The sequence below is a fragment of the Somniosus microcephalus genome, chromosome 23, assembly GCF_052327205.1.
Source record: "Somniosus microcephalus isolate GS21.2 chromosome 23, FLI_Smic_1.0, whole genome shotgun sequence".
NCBI classification, from domain to species: domain Eukaryota; kingdom Metazoa; phylum Chordata; class Chondrichthyes; order Squaliformes; family Somniosidae; genus Somniosus; species Somniosus microcephalus.
In genome coordinates this window covers 22,362,083-22,389,897 of record NC_141009.1, presented here as the reverse complement: position 1 = coordinate 22,389,897, position 27,815 = coordinate 22,362,083, and the positions used below count along the sequence as shown (strand labels likewise).

The window sequence follows — 27,815 nt, the reverse complement described above, 5'->3', positions numbered from 1 at the left end:
AAACTTTGATATGTTACACTCGGTCCCCTCCTCCAAATCGTTAATATAGATTGTAAAGAGTTGGGGACCCAGCACTGACCCCTGCGGAACACCACTAGTTACTGGTTGCCAATCTGAGAACGAACCATTTATCCCAACTCTCTGCTTTCTGTTAGAGAGCCAATCCTCCACCCACGCCAGAATATTACCCCCAATCCCGTGATTTTTTATCTTGAGCAATAATCTTTTGTGTGGCACCTTGTCAAATGCCTTTTGGAAGTCTAAATACACTACGTCCACTGGTTCCCCTTTATCCACCCTGTATGTTACTTCCTCAAAAAACTCAAGCAAATTTGTCAAACATGACTTCCCCTTCATGAAACCATGCTGAGTTTGTCCTATTAAATTATGTTTATCCAAATGTCCCATTACTGTCTCCTTAATAATGGACTCTAACATTTTACCAACCACAGATGTTAGGCTAACAGGTCTATAGTTTCCAGCCTTCTGCCTACTACCCTTTTTAAATAAGGGTGTTACATTTGCAGTTTTCCAATCTGCCGGGACCTTTGCTGAGTCCAGTGAGTTTTGGAAAATTATTACCAATGCATCCACAATCCCTACCGCCACTTCCCTCAAGACCCTAGGATGCAAGCCATCAGGTCCAGGGGATTTATCCACCTTGAGTCCCATTATTTTACCAAGTACCACTTCCTTAGTGATTTTAATCGTATTTAGTTCCTCCCCCGCTAGAGCCCCCTGTTTGTCCAGTGTTGGGATATTCTTAGTGTCCTCTACTGTAAAGACTGATACAAAATAATTGTTCAGTGTTTTTGCCATCTCCATGTTTCCCACCATTAATTTCCCGGTCTCATCCTCTAAGGGACCAACATTTACTTTAGCCACCCTTTTTCTTTTTATATAACTAGAAACTTTTGCTGTCTGTTTTTATATTTTTTGCTAATTTACTTTCATAATCTATCTTCCCTTTCTTAATCAATCTTTTAGTTATTTTTTGCTGTCTTTTAAAGACTTCCCAATCTTCCATCCTCCCACTAGATTTGGCTACCTTATATGCCCTTGTTTTTAGTCGGATACTATCCTTAATTACTTTACTTAGCCACGGGTGGCTATCTTTTCTTTTACACCCTTTTTTCCTCAGTGGAATATATATTTTTTGAAAGTTGTAAAATAACTCCTTAAATGTACACCACTGATCATGTACCATCTTACCCTTTAATCTATTTTCCCAGTCCACTCTAATCAATTCCGCTCTCATACCTTCATAGTCTCCTTTATTCAAGCTCAGCACGCTTGTTTGAGATCCAACCTTCTCACCCTCTAATTGAATATGGAACTCAACCATGTTATGGTCACTCATTCCAAGGGGATCCTTTACTAGGACATTTGTAATTAATCCTGTCTCATTACACAGGACCAAATCTAAGGTTGCTTGCCCCCTGGTCGGTTCAGTTACATACTGCTCAAGAAACCCATCCCTAATACACTCAATGAACTCATCCTCAAGGCTGCTCTGCCCAATTTGATTTGTCCAGTTAATATGATAATTAAAATCCCCCATAATTATAGCTGTTCCCTTATTACAAGCCTCAACTATTTCCTGATTAATACTCCATCCAACAGAGTTGCAACTGTTCGGAGGCCTATAGACTACACCCACTAGTGTTTTTCCCCCCTTATTATTCCTTATCTCCACCCAAACTGTTTCACTATCCTGCTCCTTTGACCCAATATCATTTCTCTATTATAGTGATTCCTTCCTTTATTAACATAGCCACCCCACCTCCTCTCCCTTCCTGCCGGTCCTTCCTGATTGTTAAATAACCTGGTATGTTTAATTCCCAGTCATGGTCACCCTGCAGCCATGTTTCTGTAATGGCCACAAGATCATACCCATATGTCATTATTTGTGCCGTTAACTCATTCATTTTTTTACGAATGCTACGTGCATTCAGATAAAGAACTTTCAAATATGTTTTGTAACACTTAGTTCCTGTTTTTTTCCCTTTTTAGTACTTTACTTTTTACTCCATACCTTCTGTCCCTTCCTGACACATTCTGTTTTTTAATTCCCCCACTGCTACCTAAGTCTATGACCTTCTCCGTTGTCATTTCTATTATTTGCTCTCTAGAAGCCTCCCCCCCACTAATTAGTTTAAAGCCCTCTCTACAGCCCTAGTTATATGATTCGCCAGGACTCTAGTCCCAGCACTGGCCAAGTGGAGTCCGTCCCAACGGAACAGCTCCCTCCTGTCCCAGTACTGGTGCCAGTGTCCCAGGAAGCAAAACCCATTTCTCCCACACCAGTCTTTGAGCCACGCATCTAACTCTTTAATTTTATTTATCCTAGCCAAATTCGCTCGTGGCTCAGGTAATAACCCAGAGATTATTACCCTTGAGGTTCTGTTTTTTAATTTGACCCCTAGCTGCTCATACTCCTTCAACAGAACCGTCCTCCTTGTCCTATCTACATCGTTTGTACCAACATGGACCACGACAGCTGGATCCACCCCCTCCCACTGCAAGTTTCTTTCCAGCCCAGAAGAGATGTCCTTAACCCTGGCACCAGGCAGGCAACACAGCCTTCGGGACTCTCGCTCTTGACTGCAGAGAACCCTATCTATCCCCCTAATGATACTATCCCCTACGACTACAACATTTCTTTTTACTCCCTCCACTTGAATGGCCCCCTGTACCACGGTGCTGTGGCCAGGTTGCTCATCCTCCCTGCAGTCCCCGCTCCCGCCCTCACAGGGAGTAAGAACCTCGATCCTGCTGGACAAGAGCAAGGGCTGCGTCTCCTTCAACACTACATCCTGGATCCCTGTACCTTCCTCACTCGTAGTCACATCTTCCTGTCCCTGACCATGGACTACATCTGCAGTAATTAACTTCATAGGTGTGACCATCTCCGGAAACATGGAGTCCAGGAACTTCTCCCCCTCCCTGATGTGTCGCAGTGTCTGAAGCTCGGTCTCAAGCTCCATAACATGGAACTTGAGTTCCTCTAGCAGCAAACACTTGTCGCAGATGTAATTACCGTGAGCCTCAATGGGGTTCACCGGCTCCCACATCTCGCAACAGTAACACATCACCTGCTCCATTCTATATAATTAATTAAATTTCTTATTATTAGTTATGAAGACCCTGCCCGGATATAGATGATAATATCACACCACTATTCAATAGGACTTACCAACTTAAAGGTATAAAAGAGAAGAGAAGGAAGAAAACCAACCAACCAGCTGATCACCAACCTCCTCCTTGAATACTGTCTGTGGGGCCCGTTTGGTTGACTCGTCTCGCTGCCCGCCTCCGCAGTGCTGTCTAAGCCTGGGAGTGGGGGAAAAACAGAGCAAAAAACACACCCTCGCCTCCCACTTGCCCGAATCTCCCACTTACCAAAACTCCAGCAGCACTCAATGCACAAAGCACTCCGTGCACAGCACTAGCCCCTCCCCTTTTATACCCGGATTCTACTTCCAGTTTAAACTGCCCAATAGTTTAATATACCCTTAAAAAATTAAACTTACTTCAAATAATTGACTTCTTAACACACTTAAATTCACAAAATACACTTAAATGATTTTTCTCCCACTTACCAAAACTCCAGCAGCACTCAATGCACAAAGCAGACAATTTACACACAGCAAGCTCCTACAAACAGCAGTTGAGCTGTTTTTAGTGATGCTGATTGAGGGATAATTATTGGCCAGGACACCGGGGATAACTGCTTCAAAATAGTGGCCATGAGATCTCTTACATTCACCTGAGAGAGCAGACAGGCCTTCGGTTTAACAGATATTTGTGCTTAAGTGATTTAACAACTGTCTAGGCTCCTCCTGTTTTGAGTAATAGTGATTCAAGAGGTAGTAGGAGGCTTCACTTCATTGAAGCTGCAAAGTCTTATATTCCTCAAAGTTTATATATTTTTTAAATAACGTTATTCACCAACATTACAGTGGAGACAAAGCACTGATATACTGCCTGACCAGAACAATTAGACAACTGATGTAGTCAAATTTCACCTGCATGTGCACTGCTGCCCCATAAGTTTGTTCTTTCAGACGATCATTAATCACTCTGTTAAGTACACAGTGTAAGGTATTTATGGACCTTTGTGCATACTCTTACACAGTCCGACAAAAAAAATAATCTCCCACTGCTTTCAGTGGCTGTAAGGGACGGGGAATAACAGCCGAACAGCTAAAGCCATCAGAGAAATGTAGATGATTTTGTGAATTTTCAGTAGTTAATAGAATAACATTATTGCTTAGGTTGCTGTTTAAAAAATGCTAAAGCAAATATTGTTTTTAAAATCAGTTTTGTGGATGAGTTCTACTTTCCAAGCAGTTCTCAGTGTACAATATGTTCTCAGTACTCCAAAAAAACAGCCCACATTCAACGTCGGACTCACTCGACTGAATAAGGTGACATTTGGTTCAGTGTGCGGAAAAATAAATCCAATTTGTACTACATCTGTATGGGAAGTGGTTCTTGGTCAAGTTTATTGGACTACATGCTCCCCTAATGGCCTAGCTACTGCCTGGTGGTGTACTGTACTGTACAGATCAGAAAGGCTCCGATTTGACATCTGGACTCTGCTGAGTTAGGGGCAACAGTAAGGGCTCGCCAATGGCTCTCGCTGCACCTCTACTAGGAAGAGGAAGAAGTCGTCCAGGGTTCCAGGATCTTGGAGAACCTGCTTCACCTCTCTAACAATGAGAAGAATGTATATTGCCAATTATAAACCAGATTGTGCTGGAATAGGAAAGTCCTCTGGTATTAACAGAGTGGAATACTTGAATTTATAGATCATTGGCTCGGAAAGCTAATTACTGCGGGAAGAATAATTTTATTTGATCAGTAGCATTGTTGAATGTTTATCCATCATCTACAGATGGAATTTAATTTCTAACAGGGTGATGCATAAAACAGATGTATAATTACATAGTACTGGTATTACAAGATATAACCTTTCTGGGCTGTAGTTTGAGACTGCAGAGGGAGTACCATTGACGAGTAGAGGGATTGGTTTGAATGTGAAAACAATACTGGTGTAATTCTTTGTGGTTTGTAGTTCACGATCAAACTACTTTTAACAGATTTGAAATCTCAATCAGCTAAATTCTAGGGGGGGGGGAAATTCGGTCGCTTTGCGAGGGGGCGCAGCAACTAGCGCCCGGGCGCGGCGCCGCTAACGCTTCCCGCGAAATTAGTGGTGGCGATAGCCAGTAGCGACCCGTGGCTCTGCGCCTCCGGTGATGATGTCATCGACGTGCGCAGCGCCCCGCTCGCACCCCGGCCGCAAACTTGGCTCGCGCCCCCTGATCTACTGCCAGACGCCATGTCCGACAGGGTCAGGGTGGCGTTTTTGCGGCCGGGGCGGCGATAATTACAGGGCAGGTGCCGGGCGGCCATTTTTTTTGAGCAGCCTGCCAGCACCTGCCCCCTCTGGCCTCCTCCTGCAGGGTGCCTCTTGAGTGCCAGGCTCTTTTGCTGGCACCCCGCTTCCCGGTGGTCCAGCAGGGCCCTGGTGTGTGCTGCACTAGGCCCCTCCCCTTTAATCAGGGGAGGGAGGCTTGTAGTATCTCGGCACTATGTTCCGGCGCGCGTGGCGCTGCTGCACATAGCACCACGATATTCAATGGGAGCGCCCCAAGGGGGAGGGGGAGCGCTTCCAGTAGCACCCCCCCTCCTGCTTGGGCTGCTACCATTCAATTTTGGGTGCGGGAGCGCTAACTTTTTTGGGGGGCTAAAAGTAGCGCCCCAGTGAAGTTATCGCCACAAAGGGGACGCGAGCCAATATTCCCCCCTAGAAGTTTTATAATTGAAAATTTCGAAGGGGAGGAGTAACCGCACAATTTCCTTGTCATCTTACATATGATTTATTCATTAGTGCCTTGTCCACAATAGATTGACTTTATTTACAGCAATACTTACTTGTAAAGTGAACAGTCAATATTGTCCTTTGAATACTTCCAGATTAAAATACATATTAGATAAAGCTTGTCGCATCTCCATATTTTTGACCGCATAACACAGGCTGTTCCTAGAAAAATCTTCTCCTTATATTCACACTTTCAAAGTCTAAAGTAATATTCAGATTGAAAAGAGAGCGAAAAATGCCTATGCTAAAAATCTGCCAGAGTTACTGTAGAGTAAGATTGGTTCATGTTTTGCGTAGAGAGCTTTTGCCAGTTCTGCTGAAGGTTCTACTGAAAACGGTTCACCTGTTTTGACAAACTTCAGCTCATCCAAAGCTCTGCTCCCCATATCCTATCCTGCACCAAGTCCCACTTGCCCATAACCTCAGTCCTACACTCTCTCCCGCTCCCTCAAATCCTCAAAGTTAAAATTCTTCACATCGTGTTTACACTCCTCCATGGCCTTGCCCCTCCCTATCTCTCTAACCTCCTTCAACTCTACAACTCCAACATCGCTCTCCGTTTCTCCATGAACTCTCTATTCCTCTGGTTTTAAACTCTTGTGCATCCTCCCACATTGGCTCACCGTTGGTGGAAATGCCGTCAGCTGCCCAAGTCCCAGTGTCTGGAATTCTTTCCCTAAACCCCTCCACCTCTCCACATCCCTCCCCTTCTTTAAGACCTTCCTTAAAACTCACCTCTTGGGCCAAGCTTTTAGCCGTCCTTTCTAATCACCTTCTTTGGCTGGACGTATGTTTGCCTCTCTGAAGTAGTTTAGGATGTTTTTCCAGTTAAACGTGCTGCATAAATGCAAGTTGTTTGTTTGTTTCCTCTTCACAAATGCTAATGGCCACACTCTGCATTTCCAGAATTCGTGTTTTATTTTGCAGGAACATTCTTGCATTGACCTGTGCGAAGTTGTGGGAGGGCCACATTTGTTAATTATTCTGAACAAACGTACACTGTTGAAAATTAAATAATCAGCCAGTACGCATTTTTCTGTAATAAAAACAGAAAATGCGAGTAATACTCAGCAAGTCAGGGACAAGTTAAGAAACAAAAGATGGCTCTAGATGAAGTCACTTTCATTTTTCTGTTATTTTGTTTGATATATAAATTTTAGAGGTCATCAGTTTTCTTTTTTACAGAAAGATAGAAGAGAGAATGTAACTCCTTGTAATTGTGCAAAACTGCATGCCAATAGTAGGTTTGTAAGTATGGCTGTTCTATTGGCAGCAATGTTAACTGAGAACAGGGTTCCAAGGTTGAGTGCGTCTGGCACGAATTGGATGGTAAAAGTTTTTGGTGTCCTGGCGCCGAACAAAAGCAATTCCACAAGATTCACTTTGGCAAGCAAAAGCTTTGTTTATACGAAGTCTGCCAATAGTAACAGTTAGTACTAAACAATGTTTCTTGTCTCATCGAGTTTAATGATTGGAGCCTGTTTTGTCAGGTGATTGGGTGGGGGGGGGCACGGGGCAATCGAGTTGGGATTACATCTTCTTCTTGGGCCAGGGATTCCTCGGACTGCCTAAGACCGCACAAAGTGGAGGAGAAGCATCCGGGAAGGCGCCGAACACCTCGAGTCACTTCGCCAGGAGCAAGCGCAAGGAGCGCACGTCAACCCAAGCACCCCACCCACCCGCCCCTTCAACCACTGTCTGCCCCACCTGTGACAGAGACTGTAGGTCCCGCATTGGACTCATCAGTCACCTGAGCACTAATTTTTAATGTGGAAGCAAGTCATCCTCAGGATTACATGGAGCTTTGTCAGCCAAGCACCAGAACACTGCATTGGCTAATGAGTTGAAAACTGTCTGGTCAGACCTAAAGAATTTTGTGACAGATAATTGTTGAATCCAAATGTAGACAGTTTGTTACATTTACCACTGGAAAGAATTTGCCACAGCTGATTTTAAAGGGATTACAAAGTTGAATAATTTTTCATTTAATTTTTGTAAATTTTTCACCGCTATTTCTCATTCCTTTGGCCAGAGTTCTGTGTGCTCACTTATTTCGAGCATCTCAATTGTAGGATATTGTTTCTCCTAAAGAAAAACCTGGATAAATTATATCAATATGGACATGCAAGAAACACTTTCTGTGTGACCTCTATCACTCAAGTGAAAAAACATGTCCCCCAGATTTTTAACAAGGATGGAATTGCATCTGAGCTGGGGCTGGGTAAGTGATTACAGTGTACTCAAATCAGGAGACTAAGAAAGAAATGTAAATATCAATTGATAAATCATTAATAAATACAACTACTAATATCCTGACTGGACTATAGCACCTTTTGAAATTAATTACAAATAAGGTAAGATAAGTTTCAAGAGATCCCTTAGCAGCGAGGTTTTTCCTTAGCAGAGAGGTCAATAACCAGGGGGCATAGATTTAAAGTAATTGGTAGAAGGATTAGAGGGGAGTTGAGGAGAACTTTTTTCACCCAGAGGGTGGTGGGGGATCTGAACTCACTGCCTGAAAGGGTGGTAGAGGCAGAAACCCTCATCACATTTAAAAAGTACTTAGATATGCACTTGAAGTGTCGTAACCTACAGGGCTACGGACCAAGAGCTGGAAAGTGGGATTAGGCTGGCACAAACACGATGGGCCGAATGGTCTTTTGTGCTGTAAATTTCTATGATATAAGTAATTTTCTTAATTCCTTTGCTGTCTGTCTATATATTTTAGCACATTGCCCAATGGGAGGAATCAAGTTTCCTTTGTCGTGATTTTTCTCTCCCATCAGCTGATATTTCCCTTACTAATCCATGGGCACTGAGGCCTATGAGAGCACCCCATTGCTGTGCTGTCTGAGCTCAGCTGACTTGCAATGACCTGAGATCAGACCAGGGATCTTCCTGAGCTATATGGCTGAGCGATCCATTGAGTTATTGTCAGTATTTAAGGATCCATACTAATCTTTCAAACAAATCACAAAAGAATTTAAATGTACTCGCCCAGGTGTTTATCATAAAATAACGTATTTGAGTTCTTGCCCAATGTAAGTAGTCTGCAGCGTTTTAACCTCTCGGAGCCACATCCTGTTTCTGAGAAATGTTCTGTTCTGGTCTTTTTATTTTGTCTGTGGGTTTGGCAGATTACAACGAGCACTAGAGACTAGTGTCAATTTCAGATTTAAATTATCTGTAATGATTTGTCCAGCCATGCTTAAAAGTCCTGTGATCCCATCAACATAAGTCCAAATAGGCAAATGAATGAGAATATCAAACATCATTGAAGCTGTCATTTATATTGTTTGATTCTTTTATGTTTATTTGATTTTTTAAATTTATTCTCTGTTTCCATTAATGCTCGTACCTTCACATATCTTTTAGCTGGAGGGCAAAACTTAGTTCACAAGCCCCTGAAGACTTTCTGTTACCCGCGGTCCACCTTTACCCTCTGTGAGAATTAGAATTCTTCCTAGTTCCACCTTCCCCCTTCATTTTTATCACTTTTTGTTGCTCCCAAGCCATGTAGCTTCTGTAGTCAAGACATTGGGCAGGGACCAGCTCCCCATCCTTCCGTCTGCGCCATTTCTGAGCTCACTAGGGGATGTACAAATGTAGAACAATAATGACCTCTCCCTCTCGTTTTCCATCTGCTGCTGGGCAATGCCTGTCCTTTGCTCGAGGCCAACCACAACAGCACAGCTGAGCTCAGGAACTCCATGGAGACGAGGCATTAGACCCGTGTCCCACCACGCATTTGTGACGTTTGCTGCTGTTAAACTAGAATTTCTTCCAAATACGTGTGCAATTCTGGACACCGCACTTTAGGAAGGACATGAAGGCTTTGGAGAGGGTACAGAAAGGATTCACCAGAATGGTTCTAGGGATGAAGGATTACTGTTACGTGGATAGCCTAGTGAAGCTGGTGGTGTTCTCCTTGGAGCAGAGACATCTTGGAGGAGATTTGATATTGGTGTTTAAAATCATGAAGGTTTTAGAGAGAGTAAATAAAGAGAAACTGTTTCCAATGGCTGAAGGGTCGATAAGCAGAGGGCACAGATTTAAGATGATTTGCAAAAGAACCAGAGGCGACAGGAGGAAAAACCATTTTACGCAACGAGTGGTTAGGATTTGGAATGCGCTGCCCCATAGGGTGGTGGATACAGATTGAATAGTAGCTTTCAAAAGGGAATTGGATAAATACTTGGAGAAAAAATTGCAGGGATATGGGGGACGAGCGGGGAGTGAGACTAACTGGATTGCTCCTCGAAAGAGCCGGCGCAGACTCGATGGGCCGAATGGCTTCCTTCTGTGCTGTACGATTCTATGATAGCTCACTGAGCAGCCAGCTGGAAACCGGCAAAAGTAATTTTAACACTGGGCATTAATTACTCCTCGCAAACTTGTCACAGCAATTCAATAGAAACCGGTGGGCATTTATGCAAAATCCTTGTGAAAAGTCAACAGGACAGAGTGGCCGTAATCTTGTTAGTGAGAATTGTACACTCAGAAAGCACATACAGTCGATGTATATAATTGGGACATTCATGAAGCGTTAGCACCTTTAGCCAACACTGACCTATTCATTTTTGAACCAGTTTTAAGATGATTCAAGCTTTCATTGATGCAAACCGGGCTGAGTGGCAGATTCCAGTCACTGGTCAGCATCAGTGGAAACTGGAAGAGAGCCTTGTGTACATATTGGAATTTTGCTTTCACTTTGGTATCGGCTGTCAAGCTAGATGACATTTTGAATACACGTGTACGGAAATGATATTATAAATTTAGTACAAGAACAAGGATGTCTTGCTGCAGTTGTACAGGGCCTTGGTGAGACCACACCTTGAGTATTGTGTGCAGTTTTGGTCGCCTTACCTGAGGAAGGATGTTCTTGCCATGGAGGGAGTGCAGCGAAGATTCACCAGACTGATGCCTGGGATGGCAGGAACGACGTATGAGGAGAGATTGGGTCGATTGGGCTTATACTCGCTGGAGTTTAGAAGAATGAGAGGGGATCGCATTGAAACTTATAAAATTCTAACAGGACTGGACAGACTAGATGCAGGAAGGATGTTCCCAATGGCGGGGGAGTCCAGAACCAGGGGTCACAGTCTAAGGATAAGGGGTAAGCCATTTAGGACAGAGATGAGGAGGAATTTCTTCACCCAGAGAGTGGTGAACCTGTGGAATTCTCTACCACAGAAGGCAGTGGAGGCCAATTCATTAAATATATTCAAGAAGGAGTTGGATATATTTCTTAAGGCTAAAGGGATCAAGAGATATGGGGAGAAGGCAGTGACAGGGTACTGAATTTGGATGATCAGCCATGATCTCATTGAATGGCGGAGCAGGCTCGAGTGGCCGAATGGCCTACTCCTGCTCCTATCTTCTATGTTTAGTACAATTGTGTTAAATGTTATGTGCTCAAGTCCACTCAATGGGACTTGAGCACATAACTCTAGGCTGACACTCCCAGTGCAGTGCTGAGGGAGTGTTGCACTGTTGGAGGTGCCGTCTTTCGGATGAGACATTAAACCAAGGCCCCGTCTGCTCTCAGGTGGATGTAAAAGATCCCATGGCACTATTTCAAAGAAGAGCAGGGGAGTTCTCCCCGGTGTCCTGGCCAATATTTATTCCTCAACCAACATAACAGAAACAGATTATCTGGTCATTATCACATTGCTGTTTGTGGGACCTTGCTGTGTGCAAATTGGCTGCCGAGTTTCCCACATTACAACAGTGACTACACGCCAAAAGTACTTAATTGACTGTAAAGTGCTTTGAGACGTCCGGTGGTCGTGAAAGGCGCTATATAAATGCAAGTCTTTCTGTCAGTCTTTCTGTCAGTCTTTCTGCCAGTCTGTCTGTCCTGTCTGTCTCTTTCTTTCTGTCTTTCTTTTCCATTGTAACCCCATTTAGCAGCTGATTTTGGCTGTCTTTAGTTCCTTCCTACCCAGTAGTGCGATGGGCAGGATGGAATGATCCAAACTTGCACCAACGTGATGGGATGACTCTTAAATTTAAGAGAGAAAATATGCTGCTTATCTTGAGAGAAGAGGAGCGAAGCACACACAAATGAAAATGGAGTTGTATTGGGAAAGGTTTCAATGGACCTGGTTTATATCAGCATTTCATACTCAAACAAAATTACAGTCGTCGTCTTCTTTCGTATGGTAGTAGCAAATCAAATCAGATGTCAATATCTAAGTCAGATATCCAGGCCAAAGCTTCTGGTGTAACAGCATGGATATCTTGTAGGCTGCCTGTGAATTTCCTCTGAGGGCAGGGCTCAATGATGTGCTCTGGGGTCTGATCAGGAGTTCCACAGTCGCATGATGGGGATGGTTTAATCTTCCATCAATGGAGAAGGTGGCAGCATCTACCATGACTGGTTCTGAGGTGGTTGATGGTTGTCCACTGTTTGCGAGGAAGGTTTGATCCTCCAGGTTGTACTGTGGGGTCCTCTATAAGGAATCCATTCCATATGTCGCAGTTCTTCCAAGCATTTCGCCATCGGTCATTAAGGCTGAGGGGAGATCGCTGAAGGGCTTCGGCGACAATCCAAAATGGCCGCCTAGATTTGGGACGGGTTGGTGGTAGGTTGTTCAAGTCGGCCTGGATTGGCCTGTCTTTGCTGGTGTAGCGGTTGTATTCTCTGGAGACTGCATATTCGCGGCATAGGTGTGGTGTTGCGATGTTTGCAAGCACGGGCAGCCAAGGTGTTGGTGTCGATAAAAGCGTACCGGTGATAATTCTCATAGTAGAATTCAACTGGACATCAACGGATTTGACATGCGGAATTGATAGCCATGCCGGAGAGGAGTACTCCGCTGTAGAGTACACCAGGGCGAGTGCTGCCGTACGGAGGGTTTGAGCGTCTGCTCCCCATGTGGATCTGGCGAGTTTCTGGATCAAGTTGACCCTACTCTTTAGTTTCTTCCCAAGGTTCTGGAGATGTTGTCTATATGACAGGGTGTGATCAAGCGTGACTCCTAAATAGGAGGGTTTTTTGGCCTGGTTTATTCTGCGCCACAGAAGGAGACTTTCAAAGCTTCAAATATTACAGTTGAGGGAAGGTTTAGAAGAAATGCACAGAACAAACTCACCTGTCAGGTAAATATTTTGAGAATGGGACCTATTAAAGATAGTGAGCAGGACATAGTTTGTAAACTATGTAAGCAATTTGGTTTCTGTAAATATTATTGCAATTATTAACTCTCTCCCCTTCTCTATGGCTTTATTTTCTGAAGTGGTTTTAAGAACATAAGAATTAGGAGCTGGAGTAGGCCATATGCCCCTCGAGCCTGCTCCACCATTCAATAAAATCATGGTCGATAGTCTACATCTACTCCACTTTCCCGTCCTATCCCCATAAACCTAACTTGTAATTATTTCCATATTGATACTGAGACACCATTTCTCACATGCTTGGATTGTCTGTAGCAGTGGTCACATTCAAAATTAAGGTGAAAAATGTCATCATGAAAAAGATTACAAACATTAAAATAATTAAGAACATTGATGTGAAAGAGATTCAATAGGACATACTTCCTTCCATTTATTCTGTGAAACATTCTCGTGTTCAAATCCCTCCATGGCCTCAACTCTCACCATCTCTGTAACCTCCTACAACCATCTGAGAACTCTGCATTCCTCCAATTCAGGCCTTGTGCATCCCTGACTTCCTTCGCCCCATCATTGGCGGCCGTGCCTTTAGCTTTCTAGGCCCTAAGCTCTAGAATTCCCTCCCTAAACCTCTCTGCCTCTCTAACTCTCTCTCTCTCTCCTCTTAAGACACTCCATAAAATCTCCTTCCTTGAACAAGCTTTTGGTCAGCTGCCCTAATATCGACTTCTTTGGCTCGGTGTCAATATTTTTTGTCTGGTTGGGCTCCTATGAAGCACCTTGGGATGTTTAACTGTGTTAAAGTCGCGATATAAACGCACACTGCTGTATTCTATTACCTTCCCATATAACTATGAGCAGATAGAGCTGTCATAATTGTGGTGAGACGACAGTTAATTACTGGTACCAGCAATATCTCTCTTCAGGCCTTCATATTCCGAATGGAAATATTTTTGAGGTTTGGCTCTGTCCTATTTCATGTTGCCATACCACAATAATAGTTTACAAATGATAAGTCAGTAGTCTCACAGAGTTGGGTCTGGAAATATGAGCTGACTATTGTAAAATGATGCTATAAATTTTGTTTAAAATTATATAGTAACATAACCTGGTTGGATTTATGAAGAGCACTTTACTGCAAACAATATTTTTTTTCAGCACGATTGTGAAAGGCACGTATCGGAAATGTTCCTCTGTTGCCTTTATCTTCGACACTAGAAATATCTTCAATTTGGGTTGAAAGACTAGTTATAAGATGCTTCACAGCCATTTAAAATTTGATGGGCCGGTTGAGCTTTCTGTAATAATTCAACAGAAACAGTTAGAACCAGGGCTATATGTAACCACCCTAGCCCTATAGGAGTCCTCGTATCTTAGTCTTATTTGTGCTTGTATTCTTTTCTGGTCTTCTCCTGGTTGGATTTTGCAGACCTGGAAGTTTGGGAATGGCTGCTTTTAGTACTCTTGTTTTATTAGTGAATAAACATTAGATCAGCAAACTAAGATCTGTTCGTAGCTGTGGCTTGGGATATGCGCAAATTGATGGGAGCGTGGATTTTAAACTTCACACATGGTCCCTGTGGCTCCACAGTAAGCAACTATGCGCCCCACAAAGACATGAGGCTGGAGTGTCTAGAACTAGGGGGCATAGTCTCAGGATAAGGGGTAGGCCATTTAAGACTGAGATGAGGAGGAATTTCTTCACTCGGGGTTGTGAATCTTTGGAATTCTCTGCCCCAGAGGGCTGCGAATGCTGAGTCTTTGAGTATATTTAAGGCTGAGATAGATAAATTTTTGGATTCTAGGGGAATCGAGGGATATGGAGATCGGGTGGGAAAGTGGAGTTGAGGTCGATGATCAGCCATGATCTTATTGAATGGCGGAGCAGGCTCAAGGGGCCACGTGGCCTACTCCTGCTCTTACTTCTTATGTTCTTATAAGAGCTTGGATACTCCTGTCCAAGGCTGCAAAATAAGAAAGGTTCCAGAGAAGAATATGACTTGAGTATAGATGCATGGCGTCCTGTGATGTGCAGGCTGCAGAGGCAAAGACGGCATCCCTCCCCAGCTTGTACACATAATATACTGTGGACGTATTTTGCAATATGTCATAACAACTGTGTCCGTTGATATCAAGACTAGGCTATTAAAGCAAATTGTTGATGTTAATTATGCAGTTGCTTTCCTTTGTAAAGGAAGCCAGCAACATTTTACTCAACTTCAATTACTTTATTGTGAAATCTAGCTTAAGAACCAAGACATGGACACGATTGAAAACAGCAAGAGAGAAAACTTGGTAAATCAGCAAGTACTGGTGAGATGACACTAAAGCTGGGATTTTAATGCCTTGCAGCAGGATGAGCAGACGGAGAGGTGAAAAGTTCAGGTTTTGAATGCGTTAGAGTGATGTTCTGCACTTAGGGCCTCACTCCTTCCCGACGGTTTCTCAATGAGAGAAAATAACCTTGATAACTAAAGAACTTAAAAGCTTCATTTCTCACTGCAGTGATTTGACTAATAGTGTTACATTATTTTCTTTCACAGACTATCTGGTAACATTACCCCACGTGCAGAAGTACTTGAAATCTGTACGGTATATCGAAGAGCTACAAAAATTTGTCGAAGAGGACAATTACAAGTAAGTGTATATATTTGTTTTACAACCACAAAGTACTCTGTGAAAGGGTTGCATTGTTTGGGGAAGTAAGTTACGTAATGCACTGCACAGTTGCCAACACACTTCTGTAGCTTATACGAGAATAAGAGGCTCATAAGGGAATTGTCGAATAACTTAGAAATGATGATTACCTTACCTCAGGGTCTGGACAATCTACAGTTTGTTAATGACGATGTTTGTTGGAATTTTATTTTGGGTAAGATAATTTCCTGAATGAAATGTCGGAAGTGTTCTGTCTGTGATGCAACATACATCAAAACTGCAAATATACAAACTAAGTTTTATCATTTTAACTCGACACTTATGAAGAACTCTATATCGTAACTATGTTCCATGTACAGAGAAAAGTTGTCACACATGATTAGCTTAAAACCCAATAAAAGTAACTAACTGCAACTCTATCTGTATCCTTTTTAGCTTCTGAAGGAAAAATGTTTCCCGTAAAATACCAGCATTTACAGTTTAAAAAAAACTGGTTCCAGAATTACAAGAAAAACAAACATGATGGGTAACAGTTATTTAAGTGGAGGAGTAAGCTTTCTCCCTTCTTGGCAGAATTAGTTTGCTTGGGAGACTGCTGTCATCACATAGTAATGATCGTAGTTAGAAAAAGAGAAAACAGACCGCTTCTTGCTATCGGCAATATAAAATTGCGACCTACTGGCAACCAACAGACCACATCTAAACTTCCAACTGCATAACCCACAGAGATGCCCTGTGTAATGTGGTCCTTAGTCTATAGATGTTTCCTGTATGAAGCATTTTTTCCCCCATAGAGCTTCTTTGTGTACTGCAGACATTGAGTCTATAGTCATGTATTGCTTGGTCTATTGAGATCAGTAACTAACACCAGTAGATGTTGTTGTTGCGTTCTCAATGGTGTTTAAATATGAGCTCACTCTAAGTCCTGTTTTGGAGTCATGCTAGACTAGACTAGGATTGCAATTGGGCTAGCATTTCATTTAGTGTGTTATGTAGCAGGATCCACAAGACCTCAAGTCAAATCCCAATAACCAACCGTCTTAGTGGTATATGTTAAATAACTGACCGTTCAACCCACTGCTGCTGCCTCCGAGTAACATGGACTTGGCTCCTTCGGCAGGAGCAAAGTTAAAGAAAGCGCAGATCAATGTGGGGCAGGGTGGGGCAAGCCAGGTGGGTGTGCCTGAGGAGGTTCAACAGTATCAGTGTGAAAATAGAACTAGACATCAGAGCTTGCTAACACGGAGCATCAACTAAGTGACTTTTTTTTTTTTACTTCTGACGCTGTAAGGCTAGTGTTTTTCTTGATGACAGTTCCCATGGAGTTACGCTACAAGCCACCATAGCAGTGGCTCCCGTCTATAAGCAAAGGAAAAACTCCTTGCACCAAACCCAGTGGAAATGGGAACAATTTTAACATGAGAGAGCTGAGTAGAACATTCACCTTGTCCTGTGAGCAGGCAGTCAATGATAAATGATTTTAATGTTCAGATATTTTCATTTGCCATTGTGTTTTTCTATGTGAGGCAAAGGTTGAATGGTGCCGTGGGATCTTTCACGTCCACATCAGTGGCTTGTTCACAAGTTAATGCCCTAGAATTTACCTCAAAGTGCAGAGGGGAAAATTTGCCTTCTAGACTCGTTTGCTTTTCAGCAGTAGGGCAGGGGCTGCTTTTTTTTTTATTCGTTCCTGAGATGTGGGCGTCGCTGGCAAGGCCAGCATTTACTGCCCATCCCTAGTTATCCTTGAGAAGGTGGTGGTGAGCTGCCTTCTTGAACCGCTGCAGTCCATGTGGTGAAGGTACACCCACAGTGCTGTTAGGGGGAGAGCTCCAGGATTTTGACCCAGCGACGATGAAGGATCGGAGATATACTTCCAAGTCAGGATGGTGTGTGACTTGAAGGGGAACTTGGAGGTGGTGCTGCCCCCATGCGCCTGCTGCCCTTAGCCTTCTAGGTGATAGAGGACGCGGGTTTGGGAGGTGCTGCCCAAGAAGCCTTAGCGAGTTTCTGCAGTGCACCTTGTAGATGGCACACACTGCAGCCACGGTGCGCCGGTGGTGGAGGGAGTGAGTGTAAAAGTCCAAAATTCTATAGACTCTGGAACAGTTCCCATGGATTGGAGGGTAGCTAATGTAACCCCACTATTTAAAAAAGGTGGTCGAGAGAAAACAGGGAATTATAGACCGGTAAGCCTGACATCGGTAGTGGGGAAAATGCTAGAGTCCATTATAAAAGATGTAATAGCAGAGCACTTGGAAAACAGTGACAGGATCGGACAAAGACAACATGGATTTACAAAAGGTAAATCGTGCGTGACTAATCTACTGGAATGTTTTGAGGATGTAACTGGTAGTATAGATAAGGGAGAACCAGTGGATGTGGTGTATTTGGACTTTCAGAAGGCTTTCAATAAGGTCCCGCAAAAGAGATTAGCGTGTAAAGTTAAAGCACATGGGATTGGGGGTAACGTACTGACTTGGATAGAGAACTGGTTGGCAGACAGGAAGCAAAGAGTTGGCATAAACGGGTCTTTTTCCGAGTGGCAGGCAGTGACTAGTGGGGTACCGCAGGGATCAGTGCTAGGACCACAGCTATTCACAATATATAGTAATAATCTAGACGAGGGAACTAGCTGTAATATCTCCAAGTTTGCAGACGACACAAAGCTGGGTGGGCGTGTGTGCTGTGAGGAGGATGCAGAGAAACTTCAGTATGATTTGGACAGGTTGGGTGATATGGCAGATGCAGTATAATGTGGATAAATGCGAGGTTATCCACTTCGGTGGCAAAAACAGGAAGGCAGATTACTATCTGAATGGCAATAGATTGGGAAAAGGGGAAGTGCAACGAGACCTGGGTGTCCTTGTGCACCAGTCGCTGAAGGTAAGCATGCAGGTGCAGCAGGCGGTTAAGAAGGCAAATGGTATGTTGGCCTTCATAGCGAGAGGATTCGAGTACAGGAGCAAGGATGTCTTGCTGCAGTTGTACAGGGCCTTGGTGAGACCACACCTTGAGTATTATGTGCAGTTTTGGTCACCTTATCTGAGGAAGGATGTTCTTGCCATGGAGGGAGTGCAGCGAAGATTTACCAGACTGATACCTGGGATGGCAGGAGTGACGTATGAAGAGAGATTGGGTCGATTAGGCTTATATTCACTAGAGTTTAGAAGAATGAGAGGGGATCTCATTGAAACTTATAAAATTCTAACAGGACTAGACAGACTAGATGCAGGAAGGATGTTCCCGATGGCGGGGGAGTCCAGAACCAGGGGTCATAGTCTATTTAGGACTGAGATGAGGAGGAATTTCTTCACCCAGAGAGTGGTGGACCTGTGGAATTCTCTACCACACAAGGCAGTTGATGCCAATTCATTAAATATATTCAAGAAGGAGTTAGATATATATCTTAAGGCTAAAGGGATCAAGTGATATGGGGAGAAAGCAGGGACACAGGGTACTGAATTTGGATGATCAGCCATGATCTCATTAAATGGCAGAGCAGGCTCGAGGGGCTGAATGGCCTACTCCTGCTCCTATCTTCTATGTTTCTATGATAAGGTGGTGGACGGGGTGCCAGTCAAACGGGCTACTTTGTCCTGGATGGTGTCGAGCTTCTTGAGTGTTGTTGGAGCTGCACTCATCCAGGCAATTGGAGAATATTCCATCACCCTCCTGACTTGTGCCATGTAAATGGTTGAAAGGCTTTGGGGAGTCAGGAGGTGAGATACTTGCCATAGAATACCCAGCCTCTGACCTGCTCTTGTTGCCACAGTATTTATGTGGCTGGTCCAGCTAAGCTTCTGGTCAATGGTGACCCCCAGGATGTTGATGGAGGGGGATTTGGTGATGGTAATGCCATTGAATGTCAAGGGGTGGTGGTTAGATTCTTGCTTATTGGAGATAGTCATTGCCTGGCACTTGTGTGGCGCGAATGTTACTTGCCACTTATCAGCCCAAGCCTGAATGTCATCCAGGTCTTGCTGTATGTGGGCATGGACTGCTTCATTATCTGAGGAGTTGTGAATGGCACTGAACACTGTGCAGTCATCAGCGAACATCCCCACTTCTGACCTTATGATGGAGGGAAGGTCATTGATGAAGCAGCTGAAGATGGTTGGGCCGAGGACACTGCCCTGAGGAACTCCTACAGCGATGTCCTGGGGCTGAGGTGATTGCCCTCCAACCACCACGACCACCTTCCATTGTGCCAGGCAGTGGAAAGTTTTCCTCCTGATTCCCATTTTACTTAGAAAGCTTAAAATAAAATATTGTGACCAGATACTGAAATATGAGGTGTGAAACAGCCTAAATTATGTAAAAAATTAACATCACTTTGTAATGATGGGAATCACATTCTGGACAGGAAACTGCACACTTGCAATAAAATAGATCGTATTTACTTAGAAGGAAAAGAATTCTATACATAGGAATAGTGGAAAATGTGGCTTATAAAGAACGAAGCTGCGTGAGTGAGTTCTGAATGTAATGAGCACAGATTGCAGTGTCTATGGAAAAATAAAAGGAATTGAATTTAACCAATTTGCTTTGCCATTTAGAAGTTACAGGAAAACCTAGGTTTTAAAGTTTAAAAAAAGCTGTTGGAAGGAATTACAGATTATTAGCACATTATGTTTTTATAATCTTCTTTTCCAAAATAACTTGAATCCCTGTAGATTTCAAACCTAAAATCAAACATTGTTGAATTTGATCCAAAAGTTTATATCCGAATGCATAATGTGGTAATGATGTTGGCTAACAACGGTCCTGCTCTCCCCTCCAGTCTCCATCCACTGTCCCTTCATCGCAGTTATTTATTGTGTCTCTCCGAGAGGACCAATATTCTATGGTGCACAGTAGTTGCTGTGCTGCTGGGGCCCTGGAATTCTGATTTGTGTGTGTACTGCCGTTGGTCAGGGTGTAATAATGGGCTTTAATATATTTGTAGTTGAAATTTTGTCAGACGAAGGAAGCTATTTCAGAAAGGCCTATCTTCTCTCAGGTTTTACCTGTGGTTTGGCACCTTTCTCTGTAGAGTAATTTGGCCTGAATCAACGGTGCAGAAGATTGTACATGGTTTGATGAAGGAGCAGGTTTGTGGGGCCGACTGGTACTTTGTGATTCCATTTTTTTTCACACTTTGTTTCCCTAGTCAATGTGATTTGCAGAATTTGTTTTCTATACCTCCTATAATGGACAATTTCCTTCCATAGTGCAGCTTTTTCCAAGTACTTGTACTTCAAACTCTTGCCCACATAATTTGCTAGAAAGACAGTATATTGAATAAAAACAATGGTCCGTAATTTCCAATCGGAGGCTTCCTGCGTGCGGAGGCCTCCTATCGGGGAAAAAATCTACGCCCTTACCCGAGGGTTTCCGATCCTGGGCCCCTCCACAGTCGAAATGCGCAGGGCCCACGTATCCCAGGGGCGCAAGCAGTTCGCAAGCGTCCCTGGGATCACGTGAGCCATGGGGAGCCAATGAAAGAAGGGAATCTCCCTTCATACTTTTGACAGATAGACCTGTCAAAAGTATGAAGGGAATCTCCCTTCATACTTTTGACAGATAGACCTGTCAAAAGTATGAATGGAGATCACTGAAAAAACACATCAAAACATTAAATACATTTTTTAAAAACCATCACGTTTTTAAAATGAGTTAAAATTACATTAAATTAAATATTTTAAACAAAAATGTAATTTTTTGAAAAAAGTAATTAAAGTTTTTTACGGGGCTGAAAATAAACTTACCTTTTTTAAAAAAGTATTTTAAAATTATAAATGAGTTGAAATTTTTTTTTTTTTTAACTTTTTTAAACTCGTAAGATTTCTAAGGGTTTTCAACGGGTGGAGGTTGTGCAGAAAGCAGAACTCTCCCCCCGCGGAGGCCCTTCTCCAGGGCAGGCGGCGATCTGTCAAGAGGACCCTTGACAGATCGGAAATGCCGGTTTTCAGCGCATGCGCTGTGCATGCCTGAAACCGGGATTTCCGCTGTCCCTACGGGTGCACACAGCTCGTACCCACCTGTAGGGATCAGAAAATATGGGCGAATACATTGTACTAACTTGTGAAATTGTCTGTAGCTTTTACCATCTCCAAATTTTTTAAAAAGTGTGGACTTGTGTTGCATCAGTGGTGATATTTTGTTTGAGTTACTTTTCTACAAATATTGAAATGTTGAGAGATGTAATTATCTTTTGAACGAGACGTTAAACCGAGGCCAGTCCAGTGCCCACCTGTTCAGGGGAACTTAAAAGGTCCCACGGCACTATTCGAAGACGAACAGGACAGTTCTCCCTGGATCCTGGTCAACATTTATTCCCCAACCAATACCACCAGCAAACAGATTAACTGTTGGTTTATCTTATGACTGTTTGTGGGACCCTGATGTGCGCAGATCGGCCGCGCTGTTTGCCTATTTAAGAACACTGACACTAGGCTGACGCTCCAGTGCAGTACTGAGGGAGTGCTGCACTGTCGGAGGTGCCGTCTCTCGGATGAGACGTTAAACCAACGTCTGCTCTCAGGTGAATGTAAAAGATCCCACGGCACTATTTCGAGGAAGAGCAGGGGAGTTATCCCAGGTGTCCTGGCCAATATTTATCCCTCAATCAACATCACTAAAAACAGGTTATCTGGTCATTATCACATTGCTGTTGGTAGGAACTTGCTGTGCGCAAATTGTCTGCCATGTTTCCTACATTACAACAGTCACTACACTCCAAAAAAGTTTGGCTATAAAACGGTTTGGGATGTCCTGAGGTCGTGAAAGGCGTTTTATAAATGCTTTAGAAAGTCTTTCTTTCAAAAGACATTCATTGGCCGTGAAACACTTTGGGGTGTCCTAAGGGCATGAAAGGTTCAATATAAACAAGCCTTTCCTTCATTTACTTGACAGATTATACATGTAACAAGTTTTCTCTAAAATAGTATATAGACTCGACTATTGCAATCCTGGCTGGCCTCCCACTTGTCATGCTCCATAAACTTCAGTTCATCTAAGCATCTGCTGCCTGTTATCCTATGCCGCACCAAGTCCCACTCACTCTTCAGCCCTGTCTTTGCTGACCTACATTGGCTCCTGGTATTCCAATATCTCCCATTTAAAATTCTCACCTTTGTGTTTAAATTCCTTCATGGCCTTTTTTATCTCCCTCCCTATATCTGTAACCTCCTCCAACCCCTATATCTGTAACCTCCTCCAACCCTACAACTCCCCAGTATTCTTTGTTCCTCTGACTCTCTGGGCTTTTTGCGCATTGCCCACTCTCTTTGCTCCACCATTAGCGGCTGTGCTTTCAATCATCTAGGCCCCACACTCTGGAAAGCCATCCCTAAACTCCTCTGTCTCTCCATCTTCCCATCCTCCTTTGAGTCTCATTCAAACCCACTTTTTTATTACCAAGCTTTTGGTAAACTCTCTGCATTGTGAAGCAGCTTGAGACGTCGTTCTATGTTAAAGGTGCAATATAAATGCAAGTTGTTTAATCTGAGGCAAAATTGAAGGATTATTATCTGGCAGGTTATTCAGAGCACTGAAAAGATTTTTTTTATACCATACGTGTTGGACCTTTTGGAGTTGGATATATTTCTTAAGGCTAAGGGGATCAAGGGATATGGGGAGAAAGCAGGGACAGGGTACTGAGTTTGGATGATCAGCCATGATCTCATTGAATGGCGGAGCAGGCTCGAGGGGCCGAATGGCCTACGCCTGCTCCTATCTTCTATGTTTCTATGACCTTTAGCAGTTACTTACTCTCTTACACAAGATTGCTGGAATGCTTTGCCACAGCGAGTGGTTGAGGCAGAGACCATTGCATCTGCTAAGAGAAAATTGGATAAATATTTGAAACCGAGGGAGATACAGGGCTATGGGGAGAGAGCGAGGCAATGGGTTTGGTTTTGGATTACTCTCGCAAATAGCTAACGCAGACACATTGAGCCAGATGGTTGTCTCCTGTGGTGTTCAACGTTTGTGGTTCCAAGTATTCTGTAACACTGCATCCTGTGGCCCACCCCCTCCTGCTGCTCTACCACCTGATCTGTTCTTAATTTCCTGGTTTGTTACTCTTTTGTCTTTACCTCTTTTTTTTGTTCTCTCCGGTTATCTTGCCCTTTTTGTTCCTGGTCTTTCTTTCTCCCCCCTACCCACTCAGTCCCCGTTCTGGTTTATCTTTCCCAAGTCTTTACTGATGGGGCCTATAAACACTGCAGGAACACGTCACCATTGGTATCAATCCACACACCGTTCCATCGCCGCTCAACATAGGACAAGTGCACAGGTGTTAAAAGGGGAAAGGCTGGAAACGTGGCACGACAGCAGGGAGAAACGGCCATGCAGATTTATGGGGATCCCGTCTTCCCTAAAGTCCAGGGTGCAAGCGATGGCACGCGCATTGCATTGAGGACACCCAGAGAACACCCACTCAGAACCTCAACAGGAAGGGATTCCACTTCCTCGACGTCGAGACAACAATCGGAGGATCCTCTGCGTCAGTGCCCGAAATGCCGCGACGCCTTCACCCTTCGTCATTCAGTCTTGCCTGACCTCAAAATCAGATACATCGAAACATAGAAGATAGGAGCAGGAGTAGGCCATTCGGCCCCTCGAGCCTGCTCCGCCATTTAATGAGATCATGGCTGATCATCCAAATTCAGTACCCTGTCCCTGCTTTCTCCCCATATCCCTTGATCCCTTTAGCTTTAAGAAATATATCCAACTCCTTCTTGAATATATTTAATGAATTGGCCTCAACTGCCTTGTGTGGTAGAGAATTCCACGGGTTCACCACTCTTTGGGTGAAGAAATTCCTCCTCATCTCAGTCCTGAATGGCTTACCCCTTATTCTTAGACTGTGACGCCTGGTTCTGGACTCCCCCGCCATCGGGAACATCCTTCCTGCATCTAGCCTGTCTAGTCCTGTTAGAATTTTATAAGTTTCAATGAGATCCCCTCTCATTCTTCTAAACTCTAGCGAATACAAGCCCAATCGACCCAATCTCTCTTCATACGTCATTCCGGCCATCCCAGGTACCAGTCTGGTGAATCTTCACTGCACTCCCTCCATGGCAAGAACATCCTTCCTCAGATAAGGCGACTAAAACTGCGCACAATACTCAAGGTGTGGTCTCACCAAGGCCCTGTACAACTGCAGCAAGACATCCTTGCTCCTGTACTCGAATCCTCTCACTATGAAGCACGATGGTTTTGGTGGTCAACAGACCTTCCCCCTGCTCCCATGGCTGTTGATGCCTGAACAATGAGGCACATGCAGCTACCAGGCTGCTGATTTTTTTTTTTAATTCATTTTTATGGGATGTGGGCATCGCTGGCAAGGCCAGCATTTATTGCCCATCCCTAGTTGCCCTTGAGAAGGTGGTGATGAGCCGCTTTCTTGAACTGCTGCAGTCCACGTGGTGAAGGTACTCCCACAGTGCTGTTAGGGAGGGAGTTCCAGGATTTTGACCCAGCGACGATAAAGGAGCGGCGATATTCTTCTAAATCAGGATGGTGTGTGACTTGGAGGGGAACTTGGAGGTGGTGGTGTTCCCATGCGCCTGCTGCCCTTGTCCTTCTATGTGGAAGAGGTTGCGGGTTTGGGAGGTGCTGCCGAAGAAGCCTTGGCGAGTTGCTGCAGTGCATCTTGTAGATGGTACACACTGCAGCCACGGTACGCCGGTGGTGGAGGGAGTGAATGTTTAAGGTGGTAGATGAGGTGCCAATCAAGCGGGCTGCTTTGTCCTGGATGGTGTCTAGTTTCTTGAGTGTTGTTGGAGCTGCACTCATCCAGGTAAGTGGAGAGTATTCCATCACACTCCTTACTTGTGCCTTGTAGATGGTGGAAAGGCTTTGGGGAGTCAGGAGGTGAGACACTTGCCGCAGAATACCCAGCCTCTGACCTGCTCTTGTTGCCACAGTATTTATGTGGCTGGTCCAGTTAAATTTCTGGTCAGTGGTGACCCCCAGGATGTTGATGGTGGGGGGTTCGGCAATGGTAATACCTTTGAATGTCAAGGGGAGGTGGTTAGATACTTGCTTGTTGAAGATAGTCATTGCCTGGCACTTTTGTGGCGCGAATGTTATCAGTCCAAGCCTGAACGTCCAAGTCTTGTTGCATGCGGGCATGGACTGCTTCATTATCTGAGGAGTTGTGATTGAGAGGACCATCGGGGTGTTGTAAGCATGCTTCCGCTGTCTGAGTGGGTCAGGAGGGAATATGCATTATGTTGCAGATCAGTGATTGACTGCTGTGTCCTTCGCAACTTTGCCATTCAGGAAGGGTTTCACCTTGACATGCCTTTGGCTTCAATGGATCCTTAACTACATGGAGCAGATTATCAGGATGACGAGCACTCAGTGTAGTCAGTGCTGACAGTTACAAAACCCATCAGAGGAAAGGTCACCTCAGAAACCTTCTCCACTGTCTAACTCAGTCCACCTTTAACACCACAGCCTGACTTCCTTCTCCACCACTTGGACAGAAAGAGACATTCACCTCGGTCCACTACCCATCCTACTGCATGACAACAAATCATTCCTCTTTGCCCTCACACGACAGTACGTGAGTAAGCCAGCACCAGAAGAGTGCACCCTTTCCTGTATCATTGTAACCTCCATGAATAGCAAAGCGTCAGCTCAGTGCACAGTCTATTTTAATACAGTAACAGCAAAATGCACACAATTCCCTAACCTAACATCATGCTTCTCTGGATACCTGCACGTGCCTTTCTGTCTCCTATTCTAGTGCTCCTTCTAAGAGCCACCTGAAGGGGAGCTGGTTGTATCCTCATGCTGTGCAGAATAGTCATGGGACTGAGGTGGTGCTCATCTCATGGCTGTTGGCTCCTGGCATGAAGCCGCTGCTGGCTGCATCTCGGGGGGTTGCTGGGCAGCCTGGTGTCACCTCCCATATTCCACTGGCGTGGTGCTCCAAGGCTGGAAGCACGGCATGTGCTGCTATCCTGAGAAGACAGCAGTATCAGGCAGGTGGACTCCAGCCGTCGCCATTCCACTGGACCCTGATCTGTGTTCCCAGTGATTGGTGGGATGGCAGCTGTCAGCTCTTGAGTTCCATTCCTGGCCGGCTTGGCAGCAGCCACACCCAGGGGTCTGTTCCTCCTGCCTTCAAAAGGACTTGGAGGTGTGTATCGGTAAAGATGGTGTTTGAGTGGTCATTATTCTGCAAATATGTTACAAATGTATTGAGAAGACATGCAGTGGCGCTAATTGAGAGAGAAGGAATAGAGCCAAATCTGCACGTCCCTCAGGAAGCGGAACTGTCTTTTTAAAGGCTGCACGGTAGTTTCCATCCAGTTCAGCAGTGTTTTACACCGGATTTACACCAGTGGCTGCATCAATAGGTGTGCAATGAACAGGAAATCCACGTTTAACGCCCTCGGCAGGCCACAGGCAGGGACTATACTTTTTAAAAGGTGCAACTTACTTTGAGGGAATTCTAGGCCATTGGTGGAATGGTGAATCACAAAAGGGAGAACATCATTATTGCAGCTGACATTGCTGACCAGTGCTACAAATGTGAGTTTGTTGGAATTGCCAAATTCCTATCTGAAGTACTGAGACCAGGCAACTCTGGTAATTAAATGATGTTTAATACAAACTGGTGGAAATAACAGTTAAAACGCAAGAGAACTAAACAACAGGTGTTTGCTTAAGGCTGACTCCACGAGGACTGATTCTGGAAGCTCCCCCGCTGACGTCATGACGTCATCACGTTTCCCGCCATTGGGAACGTCACGTGACCTGCGTGATGACGTCATCGCATTCGGTCTACATCTTAAAGGGACCGCGTTATTTACATACAGCAAACAAATACAGGTACCGATTCACTCTGTTAAAGGCAATTATGTACATTCATATAAGAGTCCCTTGGTGGCTCTGCGACATGCGCCCCCCCAGAATTGTCCTTAACAGCGAAAGTCAATCGAAGAGGAGGTCGGACGAGCCTGTTCGAACGACTCCTATATTCCCGGAGAGGAAATTGCTGGGCAGCTGAGGAGCTGGCTGGTGGGACGATCTGGTCGGGCGTGGTAGCAGCAGGCGGTCGACCACGACGCGGTGGCTGTGCAATCTCGACTGGTTGCTCGAGATCCAGGTGCGCGGGCTTGAGGCGGTCAATTGAGATGTGGTCGGG

At 44.4% G+C, this 27,815-nt stretch overlaps 1 protein-coding gene across 6 annotated transcripts in view; it reads left to right on the top strand.

Moving 5' to 3' along the window:
- The window catches only part of ralgps1 (Ral GEF with PH domain and SH3 binding motif 1), a 905,396-nt gene that overhangs the window by 656,545 nt on the left and 221,036 nt on the right, over positions 1 to 27,815 (top strand). For all 6 annotated transcript variants that reach the window (XM_085965598.1, XM_085965599.1, XM_085965594.1 and 3 more), the window contains one exon: positions 15,550 to 15,643. In XM_085965598.1, the coding sequence (XP_085821724.1) occupies positions 15,550 to 15,643 (94 nt within the window). The remainder of the gene's footprint in view (positions 1 to 15,549; positions 15,644 to 27,815) is intronic.